The sequence below is a fragment of the Staurois parvus genome, unplaced genomic scaffold, assembly GCF_062004578.1.
Source record: "Staurois parvus isolate SC_StPar_1 unplaced genomic scaffold, SC_StPar_1.0 ptg000154l, whole genome shotgun sequence".
Classification (NCBI taxonomy): Eukaryota; Metazoa; Chordata; class Amphibia; order Anura; family Ranidae; genus Staurois; species Staurois parvus.
Window position 1 is genome coordinate 17,422,186 of NW_028317950.1, and position 18,729 is coordinate 17,440,914.

The window sequence follows — 18,729 nt, forward strand, 5'->3', positions numbered from 1 at the left end:
CTGCGGTCTCTCCTGCCGCCGCGGCCGGTACGCGGACGGGTTGGGACGCTGTCGCTCTGCCCTCCGGCCCCCTGCTATAGGGCCAGCTGCTGGGACAGTCTGTGGGGGTCTCCTTGGCTTCTGTGCTGGGCCCAGGGACCACACCAGGCCTACTGGGAATCCAATAGGGCACGAAGGCCCATTGAAGTGGATGAGCGGCCTTGGATAGGGGTGGAGGCTTCACATAGCAATCCCCCTTCCATAGAGGGTGAATTAGGGGCTTTTGTGGCCCCCCCTGGCAGGCCTTCCTTGTTGACCACCTGGCTTGATTGTAGCAGATCCTCGCGCCCCACCGGCCGCTAAGATCTAGGGGCCTACGTTCGTTCTATCTGGGATTTCATCATCACTCTATGGAGGGTACCGCTACAGTTACATCAGCTGCCTGCATCTACTCCTCCCTACCCAGTGTAATAATCTTTTCTACAATTTATTGGCAGTAGCGGGACGCAGGATGTGCTCCGCAGCAATGGATCTTATGTGAAAGCAACCCCCTCGGGGGACACGCACATGTAATCGGAGAAGATGACGAAGTGATCTCCCCGTGCCGTGCCAGCGGAACATATATCTCGGCAATTGGGCTTCTACACCCTGGCGTATAATCTCAACTGGTTGAAGGTGTCTGTGAACTACCTGGACTTCTCTAAAAATGCATCGTACCCAACGCACCAAACCCAAACACCGGGCCCAGCAGAAGTCCCCTCCGCATAGCCACACTAGCAATCTAACGCCTAGTCCACCAGAGCCTGATGACACCACGCAGCTTACAGGGGATCCTGAGTCAGATGGCGATAGTCAGCAACAGTTCCAATCGGGCCTGACCGGTCCCCTTGTACAAAATCCTGAAGATTTGCTACACAAATTTCACGCCATAGTGCGAGAGGAGATTACGGTTGCCACTCGTAAATTATCTTCTGATCTGGTAAGAGGCCTAAAAGAATTGGGCCATCGTGCCCATCAATTAGAACAACGTATGGATCTGGCGACTACGGTCTTGGAGGGCCATGAACAGCAGGTGGAGGATATGCATGCTGAGCTGGACACTTTAAAAGATAAATTGGAAGATGCTGAGAATAGAGCCCGTAGAGATAATCTCCGCATCCGCGGGATCCCTGAGGTAATCACCGATCTACAGAGTACCTCTACCGCTCTATTCCAGGAACTGGCTCCTGAGATCCCATTGGAACGACTGGAGTTTGATCGTATCCATAGAACTTTAGCTCCTAAGCCTACGGAGGGCCCTCCCAGGGACATGATCATTAAATTCCACTTTTACCATACTAAAGAGCGTTTACTGCAGGCGGCTCGGAATCATCCGGCTTTGGAATTCCAGGGTCACTCTGTCCAGCTGTTTGCGGATTTGTCCCCAGTCACGATTGTCAAACATCGTACCCCGAGACCCTACCTCCAGATTTTACATTCCGCTGATATTAAGAACAGATGGGGCTTTCCTTTCAAGCTCTCTTTCCTCTTCCAAGGTCGTCAGTTCCAAGCTTCTTCACCAGCTGACCTTCGCCGCCATTTTCAGGAACTGAAATTGGAGTTACCACACCCCCAGAACGAGGAGGCTACAGTTTCTACACGTCCTCGGAGTTCCCAGTCTTCACATAAATCTTCTCCTCCAAGTCAGAGTAGCTCTCAGGCTCTCCGATCTCTACAGGCCCAGCGTTTCCAGGAAGTTTCTGCGACTTGATATTCTGTGCCCGGTGGGGTTTTTTACGTTTTTTTCTTCTTACTCTTTGAGATGCGGGGCGACATCGCCCATATGTGTTGCTATGCAGTTATGCCTTGTAGCACTTTCTCCACAGCGGATAGTGGCTTAATAACCATATTAGTTCTGTGTAGATGTTTCTACTTATGTCATAGTTGATGGGTGGATCTGGAGGCGGATCTCAGGCCGTGGGTGTGACTCAGCTCACTGGGCGGTCCCGTGGGCGGTTTCACCAATCCGGCTATTTTGGAGCTTCCTCATTTTTGAAGTTTCGGCCTACTGAGTTTCCTACTGCCTTACTAGCCATCTATAGGTTAATTGTTCCTGGGTTTATCAGCCTAAATTGTTTGTTTGGTATTTTCTTGCCTTAATTGAGTCAAGTAGTTCCGGTGGACTATGGTGTCCCCCTTCGAGCTGGTTAGTGGACTGTATTGGTGTCCTGCCCGCTGTTCAGCCTTTTTGTGGGTATTTCACCCACAGTGGATTATTAAGATGTTTGTGCTAATCTTGATGATTCATGTGAATATTGCTCGTATACCAGATGGTTTCTTGTTTTTTTCCTTTTTTCCTCTGTTTCTTGTCATGTGTGTTCTGTGTTTTTATAAAAAAAATTACAGGGCTCTCAGGGATCGTGGCGGCGATGATCTTGTTCCCTTCCGATTGCCATGTCGCTAAATTGGTTATCCTTGAATGTTTAGGGCATGAACTCTCCGCAAAAACGGGTAAAGATATTTAAGTTTCTCTGGGCTCACCATATCGACATTGCTTGTTTGCAGGAAACTCATTTTTCAAATACCTCTGCCCCTAAATATTTCGATGCACGCTATCCTCAGGTTTTTCAGGCTACTGGCCCTACTAAACAAAGGGGAGTTCTTGTTGCTTTTCACGGCAAAACCCCATTTGTTTGTGTGAAGCGTATTGCTGATCCAAGTGGCAGGTATCTTTAATTACAGGGCACGATTCAGGGTATCGATGTTACAATACTGACCTATTATGCTCCCAATGTTAACCCTGGACCCTTTCTACCACATATCTGCTCCCTCCTGGCTGTCCATCAACGGGGTACTCTTCTGCTGGCAGGAGATTTTAATCTAGTATTAAACCCATCCCTAGATGAATATCCTGCAGAAAATTCTACTTATTCCACGTCGGCCAAATCCTTCACCCGCACGTTAGGTAACTATGATCTGGTATATCTATGGCGTGAATTTCACCCCCGGTGAAAAATTATACTTACTATTCTCACCCTCATCATTCTCATTCAAGAATTGACCATGCTTTTGTATTGCGTAAACATCTTCCCTTAGTACGTTCCGTCTCTATCCTCACGGTTCCATGGTCCGATCATGACCCCATTTTGGTGGTTTGTCGATCTCTCCTCTGTAAGCCATCCTACTCCTCTTGGATTATGAATGACTCTCTACTTTCACTGGAGATTCAGGAGGAACTAGTACGTAAATCCCAAGAATATTTTCAGCTAAACTCGGGTTCTGTCTCTTCTTCGGTGACGTTGTGGGAAGCTTTCAAGGCTGTTCTACGGGGTCATCTTATTCAGATAGCTTCGAGGCGGAAAAGGGATAGACAACATAAACAGAAGCAGCTGGAATCAAAGTTAGCTTCCGCGTCGGCTCATTTCAAGCAGGTGCCAACCCCATTGAACCGTAGGTTGTTAGATCAGGCTCGCTTGGAACTAGATCTCTGTTTGACTGATGAGGCTGAGCGCTCTTTGCGATGGACACGCTAGAAATGGTATAGTAAAGCAAATAAACCAGACTCCATGTTAGCACGTAGATTACGCTCTTTCACACACCATCCAAAACCGATTTCTCTACGCACTCGTCAGAATGTTCTCACCAGTAATCCTGTAGCGGTATTGGAGGAGTTCCGGCATCGATTAGCGAAACTTTACGCGGATCCTACACGGGCTGATCCCCAATCTATCTCTGACTACTTTGACCCAGGCCCGTGATATTCATGTATCGGAAGTTCTGCAATGCATTGCGGACCTGAAGACGGGCAAACACCCAGGTCCAGATGGATACACGGCTTCATATTATAAAAAATTGGCCGATGTGCTTGCCCCTCACCTTGCCGCTATGTTCAATGCGGTGAAAGGAGGTGTAAACTTTTCCCCTGACTCTTTGACTGCTAATGTGGTTATGATCCCCAAACCGGATCGGGATCATTCCTCCTGGGCAAATTACAGACCAATTTCTCTTATTAACATTGACATAAAAATCCTCACTAAAATCTTAGCCAATCGTTTGAATTCTTTCCTTTCTCGCTTGATTAAGAAGGACCAGGTGGGTTTTGTCCCTCATAGACAAGCTGGAGATGCCATCAGACGTATTATACAGTTACAACATTTGGCTCATACTCGCAAAATTGAAATGATGCTCCTATTGCTAGACATCAATAAGGCCTTTGACACTTTGTCCTGGCCTTATCTCATGTCGGTCCTCCATCATTTTGGCTTTGGTCCCTCGTTCTTGCGTTGGATTTCCTCGCTATATACATCCCCTCAAGCAAAACTCAAATATTATGGTTTGGAGTCTTTAACGTTTCCGATTGGCAGGGGAACTAGACAAGGTTGCCCACTCTCTCCCATACTATTTATCTTGGCTTTGGAACCATTGGCGGAAGCCATCCGTATACATCCTGATATTAAGGGCATAGATGTAGCTGGTTCCCAACACAAGTTATCAATGTTCGCAGACGATATATTGTTATCGGTTGCAAATCCGGTGGTTTCTTTGCCAAACTTACTTGCGGTTTTGGATTCCTTTGCAGTTCTCTCAGGCCTCCATGTTAACCCTGCCAAGTCCAAAGCTATGTCGATTACCCTCTCGACATCACTTTTGGAGACTCAAACATTCATTCCCTTTTCAATGGCTTTCAGCCTTGCCTTATTTAGGAATCAAGCTTACTCCGACATACGAGGGACTTTACCAAGCTAATTTCCCCACAGTTTTTAATGATTTGACAGAGATGTTGTCCTCCTGATCTCATTATCCGCTTTCGTGGTTCGGTAGAATCAATGCGGTCCCCGCATGACTTACCTTCCAAAATTATTGTACGTGTTTCGAGTTTTACCAGTTTCTGTTCCTTCACATATATTGCGTATTCATCAGTGAAAACTTCTGTCATTCATTTGGGGCTCCTCTCAACCCAGAATCAGTAAACAAATCTTATTTGCGCGTAAGACCGAGGGTGGGTTATCTGTCCCGAACCTTCAGTCTTACTATCTGGCGGCCAATATTGCCCCCTTAGCCCACCTCCATGCATCTCACCATTTTCCCTTGTGGGCTACTGTAGACTTGATGGACTCCCACCCGATTCCACTCTCTTCTTTACCATGGCTTCCTTCTACTCATCGACCCTCATCCCTCAGTCCAACGTTGACGCTAACGCTCCGTCTTTGGGACTCCATTAAATATTCTGCTGGCCTTATTTCTGCTCATCTACCGTTACTACGGTTGCTACACAATCCATTTTTCCCCCCAGGTCGTGACAATCCTGGACAGTTTGCTTGGTGGCAAACAAATGGCTTCCATGATATTCATTCCATGCTCTCTCCCACTCGGATATTCACCTTTGAAACTCTGCGCTCTTCTTACAATATCCCATTGCGGGAACATTTTGGTTTCCTTTAACTCCGCCACTTTATCAGTACTTTAATACAGACAAGTTCGGGACCCTACAGGTTGACCCCCTTTGAAAGTCAATGTAGACATAGACCCCATGCTCCGGGCTTAACTTTCCTTGTATACTCTTCCATTATTTCTCATAGAACTCCTCCAGTTCATTGTTATCATCAGCGTTGGCCGTCGGAACTTGGGGGCACTCTAGATCAGCAGGATTGTCGGATCATGACCCAACAATTATCCAAATGTTCTAGGAATGTTATTCTAGAAAACGCATACAAGGTTCTTTATAGATGGTATTACACGCCGGCTCGTTTGGCTCGTTTTATTCCCACATATTCCCCAACTTGCTTTCGAGGTTGTCAGCAGATGGGTACCATGGTTAATATTTGGTGGACTTGCCCCAAGGTGTGCAGATTGTGGATCAGAGTTTATGCCCTTCTCCGCACTATGTTCCACACAGACAATAAGCGCAACCCGTAGGAAGCACTGTTATTTAAACCATTAGTGGGCCTACTTCATCCTGAACGGCAGCTGGCATCGCACTTGTTCATGGCCACCAAGCTGACGATTGCGAGAGCTTGGAAGACTCCCCTCCTCAGCTTCGAGGCTGTCAAAAACCGGATGAACTTTATAATGGTCAATGAAAAGTTGACAACTATATTGTTAGACACCCATACAAAGTTTTTACAGACATGGCGTCCTTGGCTTGATATAGCTCAACCATCCAGATTTGACCAGTCCCTCTTGTCGATATAAAACTTATATACCAACTTATTTTTATATTTCTTTTTTCTCTTCTCTGCCGCGATCCTCCTGGAGCCCCCCCCCCTTTTTTTTTTTTTTTTTTGTGTGTTTGTCTCCGTTCTCTTCGCTCCTTTCTTTCCTCTTGTCTAGTCTGTTTTCTTCGGGTTATTTGTGCTCATTGTGATTTCTGTTTTGAGTCCCGTACCAGCAATACTGCACCCAAGTGCTGGATTTCTTTGAGAGCCCAGCGTGTTAAGTACCTCTCTGTACCCAGAGAGGCTATTTCCCCTATTCATTGCGCATTCTGTATGTTGATTCTGCAACAACTTTTCCTGAGAGTTTATTATGTTATTAGTCCATCATTCTTGCAATTTATTGCCTTTTCTTTCTGTACGGCACTTATGTATGCAGTTTATTTTCATGTTTTCTCATCAGTACATATTCTGTATTATCTATCGGATCTTTTGTATGTTATATTCCTGCTGGTCATTGCATATGTTCTTGTCTGATTCTCTGCTGTTTTCTATTTTATAATAAAATTCTTTGTAAAAGAAAACAGAATGCTGTGTTGCAGAAGTTTGGAGTGAAACTGGGAAAATACAAATTGCTTTTAAAGAGGCTACTATAAGGCCTGGGATTCTCATGGAAAAATGGACAGTTGAACAAATCCTGGACTGGACAGTTTGAATCTGAGGTTTAAAACAGAAGAGATTCGTAAAAGATAAGTATGGGCTTTAGGAAAAAAAATTATACTCACTTAAGGTGGATGCAGCATCAATCCATCAATGTCCTTGCCGGGCTCTGCACAGAGAACTGAGCGTTCAAACACCATGATCGCTCAGTTCTCCCCCTCCGCTCTGAGCAGAGTCTCGTGATTATCCGTCTCCGGCTCTCTGCTCTGCCCCTCCAGTGCTCTGTAAAGGGGCAGGAGGGGTTAGCTCAGGCTCTTGACAGATCACCGAGAGGCTGAGCCAGGTGCCCGTCCATGCTTCTGGGTCGATCTCAACCATGTAGTCAGGATCTTTTCAGAGCCTGAACTGGCTCTGTGACATCAGCAGACAGAGGACTTCAGCAAATCATATACAGAATCCACAGAAGATGCGAGTGCACACTTGTGGCCTCTGATCAGTCAGCAAATTAGGGGAATACATTTTTGCATGACTGTCTTCGTAAATACCTCAAAAGAAAGAGCAGATCCAGTCAAACCCAACAGTGCTAAAGAAGAGTCTTGTTCAAAGAAAAAATACAAACCGTAAATAAAGGTGCTAGCCATAAAAAAAAAAAAAAAAAAAAAAAAAAAAGACAGGTGGTTAGTATTTAGCACAGCAAATCCTGACGAAATCATTCAAAACTATGAGCACACTGGCATAAAACTAAGGCATGCTGGTAGCAAGATGGATTATCCTGGGCTGGCCTATAGTTTTATTGTTTGCCAGTGTCCAATGCCCCTGTAGCCGGCAGTATAACTTCAAAGACTTCCGGTGTCCCTTAATGGACGAAAAAGAAAACCCTGTTTCTCATCAAGGGTCAAAAAGATTTTACTGTTCTAGTGGGCATGTCATGTTCTGCAGCCCCTTTGTTAGCAGCAATATTAAGTAGCAGGATGGGATGAAGGCAAGACATTTAACGCTAAGGTTTTTTAAACTGAGAGCTGACATTACATGCAGAACTCTTCAAATTCAAATTACCTTGCTCACAAGTGCGTCTTGAAGTTTAGTAACTGTGTTGGCAGCTTGACTTGGAGCAGCCCCAGGGGGTAAAGAGTAGTCTGCATCCTGCAGAAGCAAAACAAATAAGACTTTCATATCTACTTTCTGGATTACTGCATTAGAGTAACATCCAGTAACCTGCACAGTCTGCTTGCTATGGAGTCAATGCTCTTTTATGCTAGGTTGGTCAACTAACCAGGCATTAGGGAAGCAAGGTAGGTGGAAAAAGGTAGAATAATTATCAGTTGTGAAAATCAAGTCCTGGTCACATGACCCTCATCAGACCTGCATTGCCAGAGCTGACAAAGACCTTCCAGGTCTTTGTCAAAAGTCACTGTTGTCAGCACTCCATCTTGGTTTCACATCATAAAACCTGGAAAAAGAGTGCTGTAGAGCCTGTGGGAGATTAAAGCAAATTTAAAATCTAACAGTAAGCAATGTTAGTTTCATGGGTGGACCCACATGCAACAATCTGCACAAAAATCTTCAAATATGAGAACAAATTCACAACACGTTTTGATCACACACAGACTAGCCATCCCTCTGCCTTCCTGATTAAATTGGGAGACTGATACATCAAGATTGTTTTGTCTTAGCTCCACAGCAAACCATCTTTTTGTAAAATCCTGCATCCCCTTATCCCTATGGCCAAATTTTCCTGATGTGTGCACTACTGAAATGCCATGCATAATCCAGCATAAATGAGTTAGAATACTGTCAACACTATCCAAAAAAGATCTATCTTACATTAGTATATTTCCATAAAACCTTGACAGAGACAAGAAATAATGCATCTTTATAATTTAACCATAATGCCTAAGAACCTACAATCATTATGCTAAGGAAAGGATCTATTGGGAGTTATTGAGAAGAAATTAACCATCATATTACAGACATATGCCAATATCAAGCTCCAAAGATGTGTCTGAAAGACAGAAGGCTATTTGTGACCAAGAAGTGTTGAGATCCAATTCTTTCACATTATCTTCACAGTTTAAAATATTTTTTGATATCGTCTGGAGCCACTGACCTGATTGGGCTTGTTTCGTTTAGACTTCAGGTGTGTTTTGGGCTTATATTCTCTTGGTTGCACCTCACTTTCCTCCATAACGCCCAAATACCAGGGCACATTGTTATGCATTGACAAATGAAACATGCACCAACACAAAAAGGTTTAATTCTGCACTTGTAGTGTGTTGCCCTTCAAGCCAATTATAAATACAAAATGTATAAAAGTGTACATCCACATAAAGGGCTCTTTCACACTGGTGTCTGGGACGCGCCACTGTTTTTACCACCCCCCAGCAACCCACTGGAATACGAACATGACAGCCTGACGGGGTACACATAATGCAGCTGTGATGCTTTGACTCACAGCCATGGTAATTTTAACTCAGGCTGCAGTGTGACAGGCAGCACTACCTGTCAAACTTGCCCACTGAGATCAATGGAGCCGCACTGCAATCGCATGGCTTGATGTTGCAGCATGGTCTGCAATGTAAAATTGCAATTCAGAACTTAGAATGACAGTTCACAGATTGCATTTTAATAAAAAGCTTTAACCACCATTATAGAGTATGTAAATATGACAATGTAGATTTGAACACAGCTCTATTATCACTCTGGTGATAGCAAAACTTACTTTTGCGCTTACTCCAAACTCAATTGGGGGTACAGGAAGGCCAGAATCCACATGAATCTCCACACCATTAACGGGTGGGACATTTCCTTCAAGACGCTCTGTCCCCTCCGATCCCTTTCTGTTCTTTAGAGAACGCTCATTGCCAATTGGACCAGGCTTGTGTTCCTTGTTTAGGCCAGAATCAGACTCCTGGAAAAGTAAAAGAGAGCTACAGGTAAAATTTACCCTTGCAAGGTCAGAATGTCTAATGTGTCTATATTTCTGCAATATACTGCATCTATTTGAAAATGGATAGTAAAGATCCCACAAAGAATTAAATCCTGCCTGGCTATGTCAATAGTACAGTTGTGACCAAAATTATTCAACCCCCAATGCTGTAAAGGGGTTTAGGGACTATAGTGTACATTTGGAATTGTATTCAGAATCAAATCCTACAAGGACGTTGTAACTACCCAAATGCAACTAAAATGACATCAATTGTTTATGTAATACAGTAGTAAATGGTTCTTATGTGGTTTCTTCATTGCCACAATTATTCAACCCCTTAAAGACTACCACTCTGAAGAACAGAGGTTCATACAGGTGCTTTCCATCAGGTATTGAAAACACCTGTGGATGTCACCGAGCAGCAATCAAGCATAATAAGCACCAATTAGGCAGCTTTAAAATGACTGTGATACTCAGCTCCTTCTAGACATTTACTGGTGTGGTTACAAACATGGTGAAGGCAAGAGAATGGTCCAGGAAGACAAGAGAAGAGGTGATTTCTCTTCACAGGAAGGGCAATGGCTATAAGAAGATTGCAAAGATGTTAAACATACCAAGAGACACCTTAGGAAGCATCATTCGCAAATTCAAGGCAAAGGGCACTGTTGAAACGCTACCTGGTCGTGGCAGAAAGAAGATGCTGACTTCGACTGCTGTGCGCTACCTGAAGCGTAGAGTGGAGAGAAGTCCCCGTGTGACTGCTGAGGAACTGAGAAAAGATTTGTCAGATGTGGGTACAGAAGTTTCAGCCCAGACAATAAGACGCACACTGCGTAATGAAGGCCTCCGTGCCAGAACTCCCAGGCGTACCCCCTTGCTGTCTCCAAAGAATAAGAAGAGTCGACTGCAGTATGCCAAAAGCCATGTGGACAAACCACAAAAGTTGTGGGATAGTGTTCTGTGGACTGATGAAACAAAATTAGAACTGTTTGGGCCCATGGATCAACGCTATGTTTGGAGGAGGAAGAACAAGGCCTATGATGAAAAGAACACCTTGCCTACTGTGAAGCATGGTGGAGGGTCAATCATGCTTTGGGGCTGTTTTGCTTCTGCAGGTACAGGGAAGCTTCAGCGTGTGCAAGGTACCATGAATTCTCTTCAGTACCAGGAGATATTGGATGGAAACGTGATGCAGTCCGTCACACACCTGAGGCTTGGGAGACGTTGGACCTTTCAACAGGACAATGATCCCAAGCATACCTCCAAGTCCACTAGAGCATGGTTGCAGAGGAAAGGCTGGAACATTTTGGAGTGGCCATCGCAGTCACCAGACTTAAATCCGATTGAGAACCTCTGGTGGGACTTAAAGAAAGCAGTTGCAGTGCGCAAGCCTAAGAATGTGACTGAACTGGAGGCCTTTGCCCATGAAGAATGGGCGAAGATACCCGTAGATCGCTGCAAGACACTTGTGTCAAGCTATGCTTCACGTTTAAAAGCTGTTATAACTGTAAAAGGATGCTGTACTAAGTACTAAGATTGAATGTCACTTGGGGGTTGAATAAAACTGATAATGCTGTGAGCACAGAAAAGACATTTGTGGTTATTTCATTATAACTGTTATGTTATATTTGTCTGACCTACAAGTGCCTCTTTAATGTAAATGTAAGCAAGATGACTGAATGATCAAAAGCAATGTCAAACTGGCCAAAACACTCAATTTCAGTGGGGGTTGAATAATTTTGGTCACAACTGTATATGTTTTTCAATGTACACTAGAGGAAGCAATCATATGTCCCCCAAGGAATCAAATCTGTTTATTTCTCTTTGACAACTTTCTACTACATGTTGGTTGGTATTAGCATTTGCACACACATATACAGTAAAATCTAGTTTAGCAATTAAACCTGGGAACACAAGAAACCTAAACCGTAAACATCTTTGAAGGACTTGGAAATACTGGAACAGCAAATGACAAAAATGCATACTACGGTGTTAAATGTTTAGAAGGCAATAGGGGACCAGATCCTAATATGTGCTAATATGATGCTAGTATGTGCACAAGCATCTGAGCCTCACCTTCTTGTCTGACTGCTTTTGCCCCTGCTCCTTGGGGCAATCGGCTTTAGCCTCCACCATGACTGTCCCATTAATTTCTTCGGGTTTCATGGTCCCATAGGGAGAGCTCCGTTGTGAAGATGTGGCAGATGACTCTCTTGACTCAGCACTTAGATCAATCCCACTGTCACCCTGGCTGCCTTTGAACCCCTGAGGAGCCAAGAAAGCCAGAATTAAAAGCACACTAAAGACTTCATGCTGTATCAGAGACATTTTAATCAACAGGGTAAAAATACAGCCGACAGCTAGAAGACTACCTCTGATTAAACATGGTCCCTACAGAAAGCAAAGCTATATGTTAAAAAAAACAAAATGTAGGTCACTACTCTGCCTAGAAGGAAGCTATTAACATTAAGGGTAAGTACACATGGGGTGGATTTATAAAGCAGCAGAAACTGCCTTAAAGAGGAACTCCATGCACAAGCATCTTTATAGGCAAGCCCAGAATGTCTTGTATTCTGTGAACCTTTCACAGAATACAGAGTTCTGTTAATGGACAAGAGGTGGGTGGATAGACACCATCACTTCTCTGAACAAAATATGCAGTGGACAGGAAGGACAGCGCTAGCTAGTATCTGGCATATGGACATGTATGAATTGTACAGTAAACAGAAGCTATCTACATATTTAATACAGCTGACCGAAAGGTAACTTTGTTTTTCAACTGAGAATTCTGTGGCTGGGGTTCTGTCTGTGGTATAACAAAGGGCTTTACAAATGTGCTTAGCACTTCAATTGCTTCACAACTCCAAAACAAAGCTCCATTCATGTCTCATAATGAAGAAAAATAAAAGCACTGGGGTCAGAGAGCCCTGTCAGTCATGGCAAGCCACTCTGCCTAGTCTCTAAAGTGTTTGGTTAAGCATTATAGGACACTGCAGACTTTACATCTGGGCCTGAATTTTATGAATTACCTGTACAAGGCAGACTCAACTGTGAAGAATGGGCTGTGGCTTTAGCAGAGAGTGGACAGTGATTGTTACTGTTGCTTTTGAGCCCTTAGGTGCCTCCTCACCCAAATCACTATCACAGCATGTATGGTGAAATCAGTACCACTCTAAGAGGTAATGAGTGAAGGTCCCAGCCAAATGCAGAAACTGCCTTAAAGAGGAACACCATGCACAAGCATCTTTATAGGCATGCCCAGAATGTCTTGTATTCTGTGCAGTGAACACAAGCTGAAGACTGCTATATGTCAAGCGTCATAATCCATGTCCCCATTACATAGTTAGTCTGGCTGAAAAAAGACAAAAGTACATCCAGTTCAACTATAGAGAGAGAAAAAAAAAAAGGGTTATAATCCTATACCCACAGTTGATCCAGAGGAAGGCAACCCCCCCAGAAAAGCATGATCCAATTTGCTCCTGCTGGGAACAAAAATTCCTTCCTGATCCCCCAAGAGGCAATCGGATATTCCCTGGATCAACTTTACCTATAAATGTTAGTATCCAGTTATATTGTGTGCATTTAATCCAGGCCTTTGTTGAAGCAATCTACTGAGCTGGTCAGAACCATCTCTTGAGGGAGTCTAATTCCTCATTTTCACAGCTCTCACTGTGAAGAAACCTTTCAGTGTTTGGAGATTAAATTTCTTTTCCTCCAGACATAAAGAGTGCCTCCTTGTCCTCTGTGAAGACCTCAGGGTGAATACTCTACACCGAGTTCACTATATGAACCACTGATGTATTTATATATGGTGATCATATCCCCCCTTAATCTCCTCTTCTCAAGAGACAATAAATTCAGTTCCTCTAATCTTTCCTCATAGCTGATCTCCTCCATGCCTGTTATCAGTTTAGTCGCCCTTCTCTGTACTTTCTCCAGTTCCCCAATGTTCTTTTTTTAAATTAGTACCCAAAACTGAACTGCATATTCCAAATGATGTCTTACTAATGATTTGTACCGGGGTAATATGATATCTCTCTCTCTGGAGTCTATACCTCTTTTAATACAAGAGAGGATTTTGCTCGCTTTAGAAACACAGCTTGGCATTGCATGCCATTATTAAGCTTGTGATCTACCAGAACTCCCAGATCCTTCTCCACTATTGATTCCCCCAGTTGTACTCCCCCTAGTATGTATGATGCATGCATATTATTAGCCCCCTAACAGGCACCTCTGTGGGAGGGTCACTGAAGTGTACTGAAACCAGACACTGTATTGGTCAACTATGCAATGTAATCTTTATTAGAAGCATTTTTCTAGATATACTTGCATAAAGATCAGTTTAATGCTCATTGCACATTTTACAATCCCCTTTAGATTTACCAAAACTATATGATATGAGGACCTTTCTAAGCCATACAATCTTTTTGTATCCATCAGGTGGGTTCTTGCTCTATATAAATCTAAATGAGATCTATTAATGTGTGTTATATAAAAAAAAGGAATAGTTTGTAAATTTATATGTAAATGAGGACAGCCAAATTGTAATGTCCTTTAGGCATATTTTGTTTTTTTGTTGTAGCTAAACCTAGGCTTTAAGGGAGGGAGAAGAGAAACTTGAAACTGAATGACTGCTGCCTTCAGTTACAGACAAATATCCTCCGTAAACCAGCAAAGACAGCTCAAAATGCTGAAAATAAACAATACTTTCCCTTCTCCCTTCAACAATGAAAGCAGGAGATATAGAACTTACCTCAGTAGATGAGGACTCTGTACTGAAAGCACTTCCAGGCTTGCTCCAGGTATCACTGCCTGACTGAACAGAGATAGCTGAAAACAAGGAGCAGACATTAAAGCTCCACAAAGGACTATGGGTATGTTCACACCTGTCTGAAAAGCTGGTCATGCATGCTGTTTGACAAATATTAATAAACAACAAAATTTCTGCGTTTCAGCTGAGCCATATTCACACAAATATTGTCAGGAAATATACCTTGGCCATTGTTCTCCCAGATCTCCTTGCCTGTAACATCTGTCTGATCTATGCACATGCTGTTTTGCTTTTTGGCAAAGCGAGGTGGCACTCTGGACTGGATGCTGGTACTCTTATTGGGCACCTATGTAGAGAAATGGGTGTTAAAAGTGAACTGAACAAACACGATCATCCAAACTTTCCTGATTTACTGATACTGTGGGCAAGCTAAAAGTGTATCTTTAGCCAAAACATTATACACTCAGTGTGGGATACAATAGGGAATAGTTAAACTAATACTAAAGCTTCTGGTTTTTTTTATATTAACAAACATGTCATAATTACCTGCTCTATGCAGTAGTTTTGCACACAGCAGCCCTGATCCTCTTCTATTGGGGTTCCCCACCAGCACTCTGGCTCCCCCTCCTTGAGCAGTGCCATCAGGAAAAACTGCTTTCCCTGAGGGCCACGTACATGCATGCTCCAGAGCCGCTGCTCTGTGCATCCATAAAACACAGAGCCGCGACTTGGCTCTCTCCTCATTGGCTCACTGGCTGTGACTAACAGCAATGGCAGCCAATGAGGTGGAAGAGTCCCCATACAGCCGAGGCTATTTTGAACATCGCTGGAACGGAGGGGGCTCAGGTAAGGAGATTTTTGGGGGGAGGAGGAGTTGCTGCACGCAGATAAGTGAGCCACAAAAACCTTTAGCCTTTAGAAACACTTTAATCCACTGTATTGGTTTCTTTTGCAGTCTGTGTCCCATTAAATTTGCCACCACATTCTACAGGAGGCACAAAGGAAGGTGCGATGACATCGCCTCTGGAGGCCTACGTCAATGGAATCAGTTTGCTTCATTCAGGATTCAATGAAAAATGCATTTGACCAGCATTTATAGGGTAAGTTCACCTTTTGGGAAAAATAATAAATGCCCGTATATTTGCAGAAAAAAATCATGCATTTATTTTTTCCCTAAGGAGCCTGGAAAGAATTGCACCCTTGATCAGTGGATCAGGGGTACAATGTCAGACTCCTGCAGACAAGCCCTACAGCTTTCAGTCTGTACCTTCAAAAGAGCTGAGTGTTTACAAGCTGTAAAGCTTGTGAATAAACTGCAAGACCGATCATCAGTGACCTCGCAATTCATTCAGAACTACAAGCTGTCAGACACAATGGCTGACAGCAGTTGTAGTTCATGCATTCACAGGAAACTGTGAATGAATGATGTAACCACGTGGACGGAGCCCCACACTGCTGTGCTGCTGTTGAATTGTGACAGCAGGTGCAGGAAGAAGATCACGTGAGTCACAATGTGGGGGATCGGGAAACTTGCTGCAGAAGCTGGAACATGTAACAAAAAGGTGGAATTATCCTTTAACCACTTGCCCTCCTGAGGATTTACCTCCCTTCCTGATCAGGCAATTTTTTGAGTTATAGCACTGCGGTACTTTAACTGTCAATTGTGCGGTCCTGCAACGCTGCACCCAAATTAAATGTACGTCCTTTTTCCCACAAATTGAGCTATTTTCCGATGGTATTTGATTGCCTGTGCGTTTAATTTTTTTATTGTGCTATACAAAAAAAAGAAAAGACGGATAATTTTGAGAAAAAAAATATTTTTGACTTTTGTTATTAAACATGTCCAGTAAAAAAATTTAAAGAATTAAATTTCATCACAAATTTAGGCCAAAATGTAATCTGCTACATGTCTTTGCTAAAAAAACAAAACAAAAAAAAAAAAAACAGGAAAAAAAAAAAAACCCAATACATGTAACGTTATTGGTTTATGTGAAAGTTATGGTGTTTGCTAATGGCGGTATATATACTGGGATTTTGTTTTTTATAATTTTCACTAGTAAGGGCGGCGATCAGCAACTAGCTGATAGCGGGACTGCGACGGGCATTCTGAGACTGGGGGGAACGGACTTGATGTCACAGACATCCCCAGTGACGCCAATTCAGTGATCAGTGCTAATAAAAAGCACTGACACTGTACTAATGGCACTGAGGTGGAACGGGTTAACATCTGGGGTGATCAAAGGGTTAACTGTGTGCTGGGTGTGTTTTACTATGGGGCTGTGTATGTGTGCTTCACTGTAAGCACACTGCTTTGCATGGCTGTGCAGGGAAGAGAACTATTAGAAATGGGTGCCGCACCATATAGATGAATGAATATCTATTTTAAACACTGGCTGTATAATATTTCTCAAGACCAATAGTGTAGTAGGTATTATACCTGATATCAATATATATTCAATGAGGTGGTGAAAATCTTATATATAAAAGAAATATAGTATAACCTCAATTCAGCTGCATACAAAGAAAAAAATGAGTGAAATAAATATAAATTGTGAATTCAATAAAACTGAATTAATAATGTAAATAATGTCCCCAAAAAAAAAAAAAAAAAAAAAAAAAATTATATATATATATATATATATATATATATATATATATACACAGTGGGGCAAAAAAGTATTTAGTCAGCCACCAATTGTGCAAGTTCTCCCACTTAAAAAGATGAGAGAGGCCTGTAATTGGCATCATAGGTAGGCCTCAACTATGAGAGACAAAATGAGAAAAAAAATCCAGACAATCACATTGGCTGATTTGGAAAGAATTTATTTGCAAATTATGGTGGAAAAAAAGTATTTGGTCACCTACAAACCAGCAAGATTTCTGGCTCTCACAGACCTATAACTTCTTCTTTAAGGCTCCTCTGTCCTGCACTCATTGCCTGTATCAATGGCACCTGTTTGAACTTATCAGTATAAAAGACACCTGTCCACAACCTCAAACAGTCACACTCCAAACTCCACTATGGTGAAGACCAAAGAGCTGTCGAAGGACACCAGAAACAAAATTGTAGACCTGCACCAGGCTGGGAAGACTGAATCTGCAATAGGCAAGCAGCTTGGTGTGAACAAATCAACTGTGGGAGCAATAATTAGAAAATGGAAGACATACAAGACCACTGATAATCTCCCTCGATCTGGGGCTCCATGCAAGATCTCACCCCGTGGGGTCAAAATGATCACAAGAACGGTGAGCAAAAATCCCAGAACCACACGGGGGACCTAGTGAATGACCTGCAGAAAGCTGGGACCAACGTAACAAAGGCTACCATCAGTAACGCACTACGCCGCCAGGGACTCAGATCCTGCAGTGCCAGACGTGTCCCCCTGCTTAAGCCAGTACATGTCCGGGCCCGTCTGAAGTTTGCTAGAGAGCATTTGGATGATCCAGAAGAGCATTGGGAGAATATCATATGGTCAGATGAAACCAAAATAGAACTGTCTGGTAGAAACACAACTTGTCGTGTTTGGAGGAGAGAGAATGCCGAGTTGCATCCAAAGAACACCATACCTACTGTGAAGCATGGGGGTGGCAACATCATGCTTTGGGGCTGTTTCTCCGCAAAGGGACCAGGACGACTGATCCATGTACAGGACAGAATGAATGGGGCCATGTATCGTGAGATTGAGTGCAAACTTCCTTCCATCAGCAGGGGCATTGAAGATGAAACGTGGCTGGGTCTTCCAACATGACAATGATCCCAAACATACCGCCCGGGCAACGAAGGAGTGGCTTCGTAAGAAGCATTTCAAGTTCCTGGAGCGGCCTAGCCAGTCTCCAGATCTCAACCCCATAGAAAACCTTTGGAGGGAGTTGAAAGTCCGTGTTGCCCAGCGACAGCCCCAAAACATCACTGCTCTAGAGGAGATCTGCATGGAGGAATGGGCCAACATACCAGCAACAGTGTGTGCCAACCTTGTGAAGACTTACAGGAAACGTTTGACCTCTGTCATTGCCAACAAAGGATATATAACAAAGTATTGAGATGAACTTTTGATATTGACCAAATACTTACTTTCCACCATATTTTGCAAATAAATTCTTTCCAAATCAGCCAATGTGATTGTCTGGATTTTATTTCTCATTTTGTCTCTCATAGTTGAAGTCTACCTATGATGCCAATTACAGGCCTCTCTCATCTTTTTAAGTGGGAGAATTTGCACAATTGGTGGCTGACTAAATACTTTTTTGCCCCACTGTGTATA

General features: G+C 43.2%; 1 protein-coding gene across 6 annotated transcripts in view; it reads right to left on the minus strand.

The window, feature by feature from the left end:
• Window positions 1-18,729, minus strand: part of PRRC2B (proline rich coiled-coil 2B) — a 184,117-nt gene that overhangs the window by 34,040 nt on the left and 131,348 nt on the right. For 5 of the 6 annotated variants that reach the window (XR_016312413.1, XM_089675126.1, XM_089675129.1 and 2 more), the window contains 5 exons: window positions 14,690-14,813; window positions 14,450-14,526; window positions 11,773-11,961; window positions 9,490-9,678; window positions 7,827-7,913 (listed from right to left, as the gene is read on the minus strand). Coding sequence is in view for 5 of the 6 variants with exons in the window: in XM_089675126.1 (XP_089531252.1) it covers window positions 7,827-7,913; window positions 9,490-9,678; window positions 11,773-11,961; window positions 14,450-14,526; window positions 14,690-14,813 (666 nt within the window). In the remaining variant the exon portion in view is untranslated. The remainder of the gene's footprint in view (window positions 1-7,826; window positions 7,914-9,489; window positions 9,679-11,772; window positions 11,962-14,449; window positions 14,527-14,689; window positions 14,814-18,729) is intronic. The other variant, XM_089675127.1, reaches the window with a different exon arrangement.